Genomic DNA, 14,646 nt, shown 5'->3' with positions numbered 1-14,646 from the left:
CACAGCAGTGTAGGTAGTTACCTTTTTTACATAATGTTAATGTTAAGTATCATGCATAAGGTTTGTACAGCCAGTAAGCTACAGAGCCAAGACGGAATTCCAAGTTTCCTGACTCTACGATTCCTCTTTCTATTAAAACACAATATTGTATTTCTTCATAAAGATACCTTCCTAACAATAAAAACAAAGAATTAAGCAGACTGAATCACAGTAGGTTTCCAAGGCAGGACCCTAGAAATAATTGTGTGGATTGCTTGTTCTAATCAATCCTGGAAGTCTGTTGCTTAGATAGAAACTCTTACATGATAGAACTTTAAAGCTTCCACTGCATTCCCAGCAACAAAGAATTTGTACTTTGTACCTACACAACAATGTCAATCAAATAACCTAAAATACTAATCATTCTCAAGACCATTTAAAAAAAGAAAAGAGGACTTAATTCTAACTCAACCAGTACTGCTTCTTATCAACTCCTTTTAGGGTTCTTAGGAAGTCATTTATTTAGACAAGCACCAGGGGCCCCCTTGCCAGAAACCACTGTTATGGTAAAGAATAAGGCACTTTATTAAAAAATGAAAAATTGGATGAAGGCAACTATAAGATGCCATATTTAGTGGTGAAAATTTCCTCCTGAGGAAATCTTTCATGGTGACTGTGCCATATACTCTTCAAACAGTTCCTTGGGCCAGGGCTTATTCTAGTGGTTCTACTACCTGCCTCACAAGCTCAAGGACCAGAGTTTGATCCCCAGTACCAAAAACAAAAACAAAAACAGTTCCTCAAGTTGAAATCAGAGAATCTGGTCAGGTACTTATCCTTTACAAAAAAAAAGACTCCTCTCTCATTGGTAAAGTTGGGGAGAAGGGTGAATGCTTCACAATTTACTTTATTTCTACAAGTGATGCATGATGAGGAGGACCAATCTATGACAAAGCATTTGGAGAGAGATGAATAAAATGTGGAAAACCAAGCCCAAAATTTTTACCTCTTTAAGACAGAAAGAAAACAGCAGAGGTAACAGAAGCCCCTGATTTTCCCCATGTTTCCTCCTCTAAGTGTCTCCTGTATCTTTTTCTCATTGTGGGTTACTGCTAGATACTTTACAGTGCCTGTTACCTGCACAGTTGATCGCATTCTGAATGGTGGATTACAGAATTCTTTTGAAATACTTACTCCCGATAGGGGTATCTGTGTAAGACTGATGAAAAACACACAACACTAAGTGGCGTCATATTCATCTACACAAGTGAAGCCTCTCTTCAATTTCCTATTCATTGACTATTCTATTTCCTACTTGGACTTTAGGGAAAACTGGTATCAAAGCTCTAGCTGCCAATGTCACTATCTCTTTCCAAGGAAAATTTGAAAGTAGTATTTCTGATATTTATAATAAAACATAGATCAAAAATTATTTGCAAAATATGGAAGAGATTATTTATTATTTCTGAATTTTCACATTCCACAGAAAACTTCAATTAATATTTTGGTATAATTTCTTTAGGTATATGTTTACAAAATTGCAGTCATTTATAGTACTGGGTAACTTCCTTTTTCTTCTAATATCACATTATGAGCATTGCTCATTGTCTTTAACTCTTCTCTAAGACAATATTTTGCATGAGTGATATTTCAAGATATTCTACACTTTTCCTGTGTTATACCATAACAAGCAGCCCAGGATCTTCAGTGCCTGGAACTTCCTGGGAACCCTGAGGTGACTGTTACCATATTCCTAACTGGACCAGAAAATGTTCATATTCCATCAATTATGGTTCCAAACTTCAATCCCCTTGCCCTAAAATTTTAAAAAATAATAAATCAACTTTTTCCTTCTGGGCAAGTTAAGTAGATGTAAAAATATAATTTATAATATTTATGAATATTAAAATATAGTTAATATTTTTATATTTTGCTACACATTATGTTATATTGTATTCTCATACATCTTTAGATGACATGTTGGAACTAGCTACTATGACTGCAATCTAATAGGTGTTATCTACTTTAATTTCCACACCAAATTACCAAAAGGTTAAGGTTTCCCTCATTTTCTAACTGATAGTAACTTAGCTAGCTAAAATTCAAAAAAGTTTAAGTAATTTAAAATGGTCATACTGAAGATAAATGATATGGTATCAAATTTATATGTTACCTTAAATTAGACCCAGCTTTATTATAATAAAATTCTGTCTCAAAACATTCATTAAAAAAGAGATTATTATACATATATATATATATATATATTTATATTTAAAAGTAGTTTGTCCTAAGATTATATGTAATTAGAGGCTGGCATTTGTCACCACAATTCCAAATCTCTACTGCTGTATGATGCTAAATGGTTCATGTACTGCCTATCTCTCAACAACTTTTATCACTAGTAAAATTAATATTATAATTCTGCCTTTGCTGATTCTGGGGGGGGGGGTTGAAAATCAAAGAAAATAGTGAAAGTGACTTCATAAATTCACATCAGAAGTTCAAATTTCCCTAAACTATGTTTTTATGTGAATTCTGCAGGTGATATGGATACACAAAGATGGGGAATTATTCTGCAGTGGCTGAATTCTTTCTGATGGGGCTTTCCCAATACCCAGAACTCCAGCTCTTTCTATTTGTGCTCTGTCTCATCGTGTACATGATAATCCTCTTAGGAAATAGCCTCCTCATTTTCATCAGTATCTTGGATTCTCGCCTCCACACTCCTATGTACTTCTTTCTTGGAAACCTCTCATTCTTGGACATCTGTTATACATCATCATCAATTCCTCCAATGCTCGTTATATTTATGTCTGAGAGAAAATCCATCTCCTTCATTGGCTGTGTTCTGCAAATGGTTATCTCCCTTGGCTTGGATTCTACTGAATGTGTCCTCCTGGCTGTGATGGCCTATGACAGGTATGCAGCCATCTGCAACCCATTGAGGTACCCCATCACCATGAACAAAGTGTTATATGTACACATGGCCGTGTGGTCTTGGGTCATAGGCTGTCTGAACTCCTTAGTGCAAACAGTCCTGACAGTGGTGTTACCTTTCTGTGGTAATAACGTCATTGATCATCTTACCTGTGAGATTCTGGCTCTTCTTAAACTTGTATGCTCAGATATCTCCATAAATGTACTTATTATGACAGTGGCAAGTATTGTTTTATTGGTGATTCCTCTGCTGTTAATTTTTGTGTCCTATATTTTCATTCTCTCTTCCATCCTGAGAATTAATTCTTCTGAGGGGAGAAAGAAAGCCTTTTCTACCTGTTCGGCCCACCTGACTGTGGTCATCTTATTCTATGGTTCAGCCCTTTTTATGTACATGAAGCCCAAGTCAAAGTTTACCAAAGCATCTGATGAAATCATTGGACTGTCTTATGGAGTGGTAGCCCCAATGTTGAACCCCATCATCTATAGCCTAAGGAATAAGGAAGTGAAAGAAGCTGTAAAGAAAATCTTGAGCAAAAATTTGCATCTATGGAAAACATGAAAGGCCTTCAGGCTTGTAATATCCTTAGTATGAAATCAGCAGGCATTTTATATGTACAGAGAAAGTCTGCTTGTAAGGCCAAAGATGAGAGTCCCATTCTTTTCTTCACAGAATGCTCATGAAACCTTCTGTGTATTGTTTTGTATGCAATTTCTAGTTGTACGCAGCCCTTCTACTTGGTCCCTATATGGCTTTTTTTCAAGTGAATCTCCTCTCTGCTTTCTGTTCCCTTCCCTCTTCTATTTCTCTTCCTCTTAATTTTTGTCTTCTCCTTTACTTCATTCCCTTCTTCTTGTGCTTCTCTTCCTCATCTTTCATCTACCTCTTTTCTCTTCCTTCCTGTTGTCTTCTCTGTATCCTTTCTCCATCATTTTGAACTGAAAACCTATTGGGCTTTTTTGTCCAGCATTCCCTCTTCTGACAAAACAAATTATTTTTTTCTTTTAACAAAAGTCCTTTCTTCTGAGTCTATATGGTGCTGGAGGAGGCTAACCCAAACTTTTGATAATAGGGGTAAAACTAAACATAGGCCTAGACAGTTAAAAATCAGATCCTCAAGCCATGGTCATTCATTCAGCATAGCAAGTGAATCAAGTTAGGTTAATTAATTCAATCCAAGAATGCTGTTCCAGAATGAGAAAAGAAACAATCTTTCTGATTGAGTAATTAAATGAGTAGATGATGAGCCCAGAGGCAGTCTTTGTACCTGGATCACATGGAGAAATCCTAGCTGAAAGGCAAAATGGGGAGTTGTGGAGAGGGAAGGGGGTGTCTGATGCTATTATTTTCACTCTTTGATCCAGGTGGGTCTACAGTTAAATTTACAATGATTCTTTTCAATTACATGAGAAAAATAAATTGAATTTCTATATGAAAAAGCTAACTTTGAATTGGATTATCATTTACAATCATATAGTCCCAACTAAAGAATTTCTTGCCACCCCATTCATATTTTTGAGACAAAGATTTATGAGGCTATAATATTTAGGTAGTCCCAAGTCCTCCAGCATTCATCAGGTTGCATTTCTTTTAATAACTAAGTTATAATAATCTAATTTCTACTCTGCATGCAGGTAGGCATACCAGTCACCTCCCAATCACTCTGAGGAGTGTTTACATTTTTCTAGATTCTAGTTTTCACTTTTTCTCCAGACTATTTTTCTAACTTCACTATCATCCCTTTCTGTTAATCTTGTATGCTTCTATATTGCTTAAACTCTTAACATTACATTTTTCCCTCAAGCAAGAGATATAAGTCATACCTCTTCCTATTCAAAAGGCCACTGTATTTAATACCGTTTTTAGGCTTGAAAATAAGATAAAGGGTCTACGATATAATAAGAAAAGGAAATAATTATAAAATAATCACTGTTCTGATATCTATTAGCCATACCCTTCACATGCCCCTCTTAAATCCATTTTCCTCTTTAGGCCCTTTGCTGCTACTAGGCTGAAAGTGTCTATTAATTTTTAAAAGAACACCACCAGGAAATGACTTTAAGATATTGAAGTCCAAACTATAATCACCATGAGTGATGTGTTCTGTTTGAAAATATAAACTCTATACTTGCAATTTGTGAACTTTCAACAAAAAGCCAAAGAATGAAAGAGCACAACTTATTGCTTGCTTCTCATTATGAATATTAGAAATATCACTGTAATCCTTATAAAACTATGATCCAAATATTTTGTTCTTAAGAACCATGATTGGAATCAAGAAATCAAAGTGCTTTTAACACCCTCTATTTGAGTTTCTTAAAAACTCCAATCCCACAGCAATATTTCTAAAAATTCCTTTGCATTTCAGCTGCTTGGCAGTATCTCTTTCCCCATCTTCCTAATACCCAGTCTGCCTACTGTTTTCACCTTCCCTTCTCCTATCTCACCTTTGATTGAGACAGTCTTTTTCATGGAAAAAAGAGTCTGCCTCCCTAAAGCAAAAGATTTAGAAAAGGAGGTTTTAAAGGAATTGAGAAATTCCTAATACACTAAATTATGGGTCAAACATTGTTGAAATTCTCAAATTAAGAATTTTTGTTCTACTATAATATTTGTCAATTTTATCTCAACTCTTCTTTTCATCACATTTCACATATGTCACCTTTCAACCATTCTATCGGCTCCTCTAGGAACCTGTTCCTTTTCCATTCTTCCATGCATTTTATAGTGTGCCTCTATTAAATTTCTTATTATATTGTATCATATTTATTTAATATGACATATTTGAAAAGTGGGGGCATAGAGTTCAGAAAGAAATTACTACAGACTTTAACTCCATAGTTTGATAGGATTATAAACATTAACCTATCAGAATCTATATTTCTCTGGATGTAAAATGTTGAATTTAGTCTTGCTCACAAGGTCTTATGAGAATTGAATAAAAAATGCAGAATGTTTTATTCAGTGCCTGACTAATGTTATGCACTGAAAAATATACGTTCCTTTTACTTTTCCTCATACACACTTATCTCTTCTAATAGACTGTGGATTCTCTAAAGCCAAGATATTAAAGTAATATTTATTTGAGTCCTTGCTATTCAGTAAAAAATAGGCATTCATTATTAATTTTGCTGAATGAATGAATGAATCTTATAATGAAGGTAAATAAGTTTGTCATTGCCTAAATAATCATTAACATTGCCCCTCTTATAACTTATCTTTTATAAGTCAAGATGCTTCTCAAATAAAAGTCTCCTCTACTCAAAGTCTTTTTTATCATCCTACCACTACTCTACTTCTTCTCCAAGTTAAATTCCTACAGTAATGTATTAAGTCTTTAGAGTATTTAGTACGTAAATACTTATATTTTCTCTAATTATATGTACAGTATAACTATTATTTTATTGAAAGATCATTCAGGGAAGAGCCTATAAGTTATTTGGCTTTGTATCCCCACAAATGGCTTCCATCAAAAGACTCATTGAATCATTCATTGCATTTTGCTTCATTGTATGAAGTGTATTTGTTTTTCAAAGAATTTCTTTTCATGAAATATGGGCAGTTCACTGTGATATATGTAATATATACAACTGCAGCAATAAACCCAGTTAAAATAACTCCCTCTGTTGTATATATGTTTTTTGTTGTTGTTGTTCTGAGAACTGAAAGTTTGACTGTAACAGATTGGCAGAGTCCATCTAATTCATATACATAGTTAAAATCCCTGAACCAACTTATAACTTGCCAATGCCAAAAATAAAAAGATATTAATATTCAGAATAGTAACTTGTATGTATCTCTAGCCCTTAGATTTAGTCTAATAGGCACTTTAAATATAACGTGTACAAGATGGAAAACTTTGATTTTCCTATGCTCACATTACTTTTTTTTCCAGTACTGAGGACAGAACTCAGGGCCTGAAAACCCTAGGTGCAGCTGAGAATGCAGCTCTCCCCTTTTTTTAATGTTTTATTTTCAGATAAGGTCTTGAAATGTCATTAAGTTGCCCAGACTGTGCTCAAACTTGTGAACCTCTTGCCTCAGCCTCCCAGAATATTGGAATTACTGTGTCACCATGCCCAGTGTTAAACTATTTTTTTCTCAAGTTTTCCCCATCTCAAGAAGTAGAAGCACCATGCATATATGTCTAACCCATCAGAAAATTCTATCAGTGCTATATTCAGAAGTGACTTTGACTACTTCCATTACTACCATCCTATTCTAAGCCATCATAAACTCACTTAGGATAACGGGATGGCTTGCCAATTCACTTCCCTGATTCCACTTTTATTCTCCTACAATCCTTTCTTTTCATAGCAGTCAGAATTGTTTTATAAGAGCAAATACTGAAGTTGTAGACAGGTAAAAACTAATCAATGCATTTTAAAAATCAGAAAATGGAAAAACATCAGAAAATTGATGCCAGGGGTAGATAGGGGGCTTACTGTGGGTTTCAACTGGGATGGTTCATGAGGGAATTATTCTCAGATTATGTTAATGCTCTCTATCTTGACAGGGATTCAAGTGACACAGAAAAACATTTGTCAAAACTCTGAACATTACATTAATACTTGTGAATTTAAAATGTGTAGATTTTAAATTAAAGAAAAACTAAATAAATATTAAACTCTAGCTGATGGCATACATGCTGAAGTATTTAGAGAAAAGTGTAATGATATTTACAGTTTACTTAGAAATGAACTAAAATGGATTTAATGGTGCAATAGAGAGATGAATAGATACAGAGATATGAGATAAACAAATCTAGTAAAATGTTAGTGGGTGTATATTTTTCAATATAACATTTTTTCAGTTTTGCTTTATGTTTGAAATTATTCATAAAATGGTACTAAAATAAATTATACAAAATTTGTCAGGAATATAGCTCTTCAGGAACATTCATTCAAGAGAATTCAAGTTACAGTTTTGTGTCCATGAATGAAACAAGGGTAGAAATTGGATCCTCAAAAGATATCATTGTAAATTATCTCAAACAGTATAGGAAAAAGTTTTATTACTTTAAAAAGGTAAAAATTTTAATCAGTTATTTATAACTCTTACAAGACAGAAATTGAAAATAAATTTTAATGATCCTTGTGAAACTTAATTTCTTATACTGAACTCTTGTCAGTATTCCTGGAGGATGAATGTAGAAGGAAAAGGTAAGAGAAAAAAGTTAAAAAGTATGTCAGAAAATTTACCAGAATCAAATTCAAAGATGATAAGGAAAAAAGAAAACAATACATTTCTTTGGAATGATGTGTTGTTTCTATATTCCATCATGTGTATTTTTTGTTATTTATGATTAAGACTATAATCTATACATGTTAGATTGTAAAGACTTTAGCCAACAAAAGTTAGTTCTTTCTAAAGCATTATTCGGCAATTCCACCTTTTCAGTACAAGTAAAGCCCGGAAAATTTTTTTCTTTTATTGGTACATTTTAGGTATACAACACAATTACATGGCTCATTGGGAATAGTACCTATACATAATGCATCTTGGTTCTTATTTTCCCCCAATTCCTAGCCCTCCCTTCACCGCCTCCACCCTTCCCTATTTACAAAGATTTTATTTCCATTTTGTCCATTTCTCAGCATTTTTCCTTTCCCTTCTTTCCTTTCCCCTGCCCCTCCCACTACCCCTACCCCTTTGGACCTTTTCTTCCTACTTTGCATTATCGATTATTCATTCTAATAATTGGTACATTTTAGGTATACAATATAATGACATTCATCATTGGAAATTTGCACCTTTACATAGTCTCTCTTGGTTCCTATTTTTCAACCTTGCCCAGCCCTCCCTTCAACCCTTCCATTCCTCCCTATTTACAAAGATTTTGTTCCTATTTTTTCATTTTCTCATATTAATCCCATTCCTTTCTATCCTTTCCCCTAGCCCTCCCACTTCCTTCCCCTTTGCCCCTTTTCTTCCTATTTCACCTTACCTATTATACATTTTAGTCCTTATTTACACTTTCAATTTCTCACACCAGAGAAACTATTCGGTATTTATAAATGTGTGTCCTATTTATTTCACTTAAGAGTATCGCCTCAATGTGCATCCACTTAACTACCAATGTCTCTAATTTCTCATTTTTTATGGCTGAGTAGTACTCCATTTTATTTAAAAAAAAAACACCACATTTTCTTTATCCAGTCTCCAGTTAATGGGCATTTGGGCTGTTTCCAAGTTTTAGCTATCACAAGCTGCTGCTATGGACATGGGCGCACATGTATCACTGTGGTATGATTCTTTTAATTCTTTGGGGAAGATCTCCAGCAGAGGAATAGCTGGGTCAAATGGGACTTCCAGTCCTAGTTCCTTTAGGTATCTCCATACTGATTTCCACAGTGGTTGCACCAGTCTGCACTCCCACCAGCCGTGGAGCAGGGTTCCTCTTTCCTGACAGCCCCACCAGCATTTGTTATTGGTTGATTTCTTGATAACAGTCATTGTTTCAGTAATGAAGTGGAATCTCAGTGTTGCTTTCATTTGCATCTCTCGAATGACCAGTGATGTTGAACATTTTTTCTTGTATTTATTTGCTATTTCTACTTCTTTGTCTGAGAAATGTCTGTTCATTTCAGATGCTCATTTTCGGATTGGGTCTTTGAATTTGGGAGGTCTGATCTTTTTAAGTTCTTTATAGATTCAAGATAGTAGACCTTGTCTGAGGAAGAGCAGGTGAAGATTTTTTCCCACATTGTGGGTTGTCTCTTCACACTGCTGGTGGTTTCTCTTGCTGTGCAGAAGTCTTTTAATAAGAAGAGATCCCACTTGTTGATTTTTTGTGCTAGTCATGGGCAACTGACATTTTATTCATAAAATCTTTTCCTACACCAATGTCTTCAAGGGTTCTACCTAACCTCTGTCCCAACTGGTTCAGAGTTTCTATTTTAATATTTAGATCTTTAATCCATTTTGATTTTAGTTTAGTACATGGCAAGAGATATAGTTCTAGTTGTAATCTTTGGCAAGTTGAAGCCCAATTTTTGCAGTACCATTTATTAAAGAGGCTATCTTTCCTCCAGTGAGGGTGTTTGGCTCCTTTGTAGAACATGAGATGGCTGAGTGTGTCTGGAGTTGTTTCTGCATCTTCTAATCTGTTCCACTGGTCCTCAAGTCTGTTTCTTTGCCAGTACTGTGCTGTTTTTATCACAGTAGCTTTGTAGTATAGTTGCAGGTTGGGGATTGTGATACCCCTTGCCACGTCTCTGTTACCTACAATTGCTTTTGCTATTCTGGGTCTCTTCTTGTTCCAAATGAATTTTTGGATTGTTTTCTCAAGGTCCATGAAGTATGCTACTGGGATCTCAACTGGAATTGCATTGAATCTATATAGCAGTTTTGGAAGTATGGCCATTTTCACTATATTAATCCTTCCTACCCAGGAGCAGGGGATGTCTGTCCATTTTCTGATATCATCTTCAATCTCTCTTTTCAGAGTGCCATAGTTTTCAGAGAAGAGGTCTTTGATTTCTTTCGTTAGGTTGATTCCTAGGTATTTCAGTTTTTTGGATGCTATTGTGAAAGGAACTATTTGCCCTATTTCCCTCTCAGTGAGTCTGTCATTGGTGTAGAGGAAAGCTATTGATTTTTGTGTGTTGACATTGTATCCACCTACTCCACTGAATTTGGTTATTAAATCTAGAAGACTTTTGGTGGAGTTCTTGGGTCTTCTATATAGAGTATCATGTCATCTACAACTAATGACAATTTGACTTCTTCATTTCCTATCTTTATTCCTTTTATTTCTCTCTCTTGTCTAATTGTCATGGCCAATGTTTCCAGAACTATATTGAACAAGAGTGGTGATAGTGGACATCCTTGTCTTGTTCCTGATTTTAGTGTGAAGGATTTCAGTTTTTGACCATTTAGTATGAAATTGGCTGTTGGTTTTTCATAGATGGCTTTTATCAATTAGAGGTAGAGACCATCTATTCCAAATTTTTGTAGGGTTTTTATCATAAATGCATGTTGGATTTTGTCAAATGCTTTTTCTGCATCTATGGAGATAATCATATAGCTTTTGTCCTTGGTTCTATTGATACAGTATATTACATTGATTGATTTGCATATGTTGAAGCATTCCTGAATCGCTGGGATGAATCCCACTTGATCAGGGTGTATGATCTTCTTGATGATCTTCTGCATTCTGTTTGCCAGTATCTTATTAAGGATTTTTGCATCTATGTTCATTAGTGAGATTGGCCTATAGCTCTCCTTTTCTGTTGGGTCTTTCTCTGCTTTGACGATCAAGGTGATGCTTGCTTCCAGGAATGAATTTGGGAGTATTGCTTCCATTTCAATTTCATTGAAGAGTTTAAACAGCAGTGGTAGCAGTTCCTCTCTAAATGTCTTGTAGAATTCAGCAGTGAAGCCATCAGGGCCCGGGCTTTTCTTAGTTGACAAGTTTTTAATTGCATCTTCAATTTCATTGGTTGATATTGGGTTATTCAGAATTTTTAGGTCTTCTTCATTCAACTTTGGTAATTCATACGTATCTAGGAATCTGTCCATTTCTTCTGTGTTGTCCATCTTAAGGGCGTATAGGTTCTGGAAGCAGGTATTGATGATCCTCTGGATTTCTGCTGGGTCTGTTGTAATTTCACCCTTTTCATTCCTAATTGCATGGATTTGGGCCTTTTCTTTCCTTTTTCTGACAAGGTTGGCTAAAGGTTTGTCAATTTTGTTGATTCTTTCAAAGAACCAACTCTTGGCTTCACTGATTTTTTGTATCATTCTCTTAGTCTCCATTGCATTGATTTCTCCTCTGATCTTTATAATTTCCTCCCTTGCATGAGCTCTGGGGTTGTCCTGCTCTTCTTTTTCTAGAAGCTTGAGGTGCAGCATCAGGTTGTTTAATTGGGCTCGCTCTGTTTTCCTAATGTGCGTATTCACTGCTATGAATTTCCCTCGTAAGACAGATTTCATTGTGTCCCATAGATTCCGATATGTTGTTTTGTCATTTTCATTTAATTGAAGGAACTGTCTGATTTCTTCTTTAATTTTCTCTGTGATCCACTGGTTATTGAGAAGTGTGTTTTCAATTTCCACGTGTTTATGAAATTTTTCGAGTTTCTTTTGCTATGGATCTCCAATTTCATTGCACTATGGTCTGATAATATACAGGGGATAACTTCAGTTCCTTTGCACTTACTTAAACATGTTCTATGTGTGAGTATGTGGTCTATTTTGGAGAATGATCCATGTGCAGCTGAGAAGAATGTGTATTCTGATTTTGTGGGGTGGAAGACTCTGTAAACATCCGTTAAGTTCATTTGTTCAAGAGTTCGATTGAGTTCTAGTATTTCATTACTTATTTTTTGTCTAGTTGATCTATCTATTTATGACAGTGGGGTGTTGAGGTCCCCCACTACAATTGTATTAGTGCATATATGACTTTTCATGTCCGTTAGTATTTGTTTTATATAGTTGGGTGCACTAGTGTTTGATGCATAGATATTTATGATTGTCAACTCTTCCTCTTGGATTCTTCCCTTTACAAGGATGTAGTGTCCTTCTTTGTCTCTCTTAATCAGTGTTGGTTTGAAATCTACTTGATCTGCCAAGAGGATAGCTACTCCTGCTTTTTTGGGGGGTTCCTGTTGCATGGAGTATTGTTTCCCACCCTTTAACTTTCAGTCTATGAGTTTCCTTTTGAATTAAGTGTGTTTCTTGTATGCAGCATATTGTTCAATTTTGTTTCTTGACCCATTCTTCCAGTCTATTTCTTTTGATTGGTGAATTGAGACCATTAACGTTGATGGTTATAACTGAAACATACTGACTTGTCATTGCCATGACTTTTTCTTTTTGTTGGGTTCTCCCCCTTTACATTTAATTTCTTGTCATGCCAGATGGGTTCATTCTGCTTTCCTTCCTGGGGTTGTGATCCTGAATGTCTGTTCTTAGGATATTGTGTAAAATTTTTTGGAGTGCTGGTTTGGTATTCATGAAATTCCTAAGGTGCTCTTTGTCATGAAAGTATCTTATTTCTCCATCCATTTTGAAAGATAGTTTTGCAGGGTACATCAATCTGGGTTGGAGGCTGTTTTCTTTTAGGGCTTGGAATATGTCACTCCAAGCTCTTCTTGCCTTGATGGTTTGTGTTGAGAAGTCTGCTGTGATTCTGATGGGCTTTCCTTTGTATGTGATTTCTTTCTTTTCTCTAACTGCTTGTAGAACTTTGTTCTTCTGTCGAGTTTCTGGAATCTTAACAATTATATGCCTATGTGTAGATTTTTTTTGATCAAGGCTATTTGGAGTCTTATATGCCTCACTTATCTGTATGTCAAGCTCTTTTCCCCCGCTTGGGAAGTTTTCTGCCATTATTTCTGTGAAGAGGTTTTTTCATGTCATTTGCACTCTCTCCTCTTTCTTCATTGAGTCCAGTCGGTCTTATGTTATTCGTCTTTGCATCCTCTACCAGCTGCTGGATTGATTTCTCATGGTCTCTTATAATTTTGAAGCAATTTTTCTTTTCCTGGTCACTAATTGCAATCTTATCTTCTATATCTGAAATTCTGTCCTCACATTGACTTATTCTGCTGTGTAGACTTTCAATGGAGTTTTTCATGTCCTGGAAATCTATTTGCATCTGTTTTATGGATTCCATTTGTTTCCCATGTTGGTATTCCATCATGTTCCTGAGCTCCTCTCTAGATTTATTAATCATGTCTTGCACTAGGGGCACAATTCCTCCTGTTATCTGAGAAATTATTTCTGATTTCATTTTTTCCAGATCCCCTTTTGTTGCCAGTTCAGTGAGTCCAGGTGGTTGAGTATCAGAGGGTTCCATCTCATTTCCCTTTGGGGTTGCTGTAGGTGATCTGGAAGTCTGGTTTTGAGACTTATTTATGTGTTTTCTCATTTCAACGCGGCGGGGGGGGGGGGGGCTGTTGGTGCCTGCAAGCATTACCTCCTCTGAGCTGGGAGAGGTGGGACAGGGCCTGGGAGCAGTGGTAGGGGTGGTGGCCCAAAAGCCCTTTCCTGTGGGCTGGGAGCTGCGGGAGGGATGGTGGCCGGGAAGCCCCTTCCTCTGGTCCAGGAGCAGTGGGATGGCAGCTCAGAAGCCCCTTCCTGTGGGCCAGGAGCAGTGGGACAGTAGGCGGCCCAAAAGCCCTTTTCTCTGGGTTGGGAGCAGCAGGAGGGATGGTGGCCAGGAAGCCCCTTCCTCTGGACCAGGAGCAGTGGGACGGTGGCTCAGGAGCCCCTACCTCTGGGCTGGGAGCAGCGGGACTCAGTACTGTGGTCCGGTGGTCTGGTGTCCTCTGCGTCTTTGTAGTGTGGAACCAGGTGGCTGTACAGAGGAGGGGGGTTCCAATGGATTATTGCCCGGGCACGGGCCAATTCGCTGTGTTATGGGGACTCGGGACCTCGATAGGGTGTCCGCAGACCTGCCTGTCTGCAGCAGGCTGATTCGGCATGTTCTGTGTGACTTGTGACCTCGGTAGGGCGTGCGCAGACCTGCCTGTCTGCAGCAGGCCGATTTGGCTTGTTCTGCGCGACTGCGGACCTCGGCAGGGCATGCGCAGACCTGCCTGTCTGCAGCCACGAGAAACTTTTTGATAACACCATTCCTATAATTCTACATGCTAATTTTTTTTGCCATATTATAGATTGAACCCAGGGCTTTAAGCATGTTAGGCAATCACTCTATCACAGAGCTATATTTCTGGCCCTTTTTATTTTATTTTGAGATAGGGTCTTATTAAGATGCCCAG

The 14,646-nt window shown here is 36.7% G+C and overlaps 1 protein-coding gene across 1 annotated transcript; it reads left to right on the top strand.

Moving 5' to 3' along the window:
• The first annotated feature begins 2,428 nt into the window (after positions 1-2,428).
• Positions 2,429-13,364, top strand: Or13d1 (olfactory receptor family 13 subfamily D member 1). The gene is made up of 3 exons (XM_087183552.1): positions 2,429-3,457; positions 10,120-10,217; positions 13,316-13,364. Exons 1-3 carry the CDS (start codon positions 2,540-2,542, stop codon positions 13,362-13,364), a joined length of 1,065 nt encoding a protein of 354 aa, XP_087039678.1. The 5' UTR covers positions 2,429-2,539.
• The last annotated feature ends 1,282 nt before the right edge of the window (positions 13,365-14,646 follow it).

The sequence above is a fragment of the Heterocephalus glaber genome, unplaced genomic scaffold, assembly GCF_053883595.1.
Source record: "Heterocephalus glaber isolate CG9 unplaced genomic scaffold, H.glaber_assembly_v1.0 deba00001481, whole genome shotgun sequence".
NCBI lineage: Eukaryota > Metazoa > Chordata > Mammalia > Rodentia > Bathyergidae > Heterocephalus > Heterocephalus glaber.
This window is presented reverse-complemented; position numbering and strand designations above follow the sequence as displayed.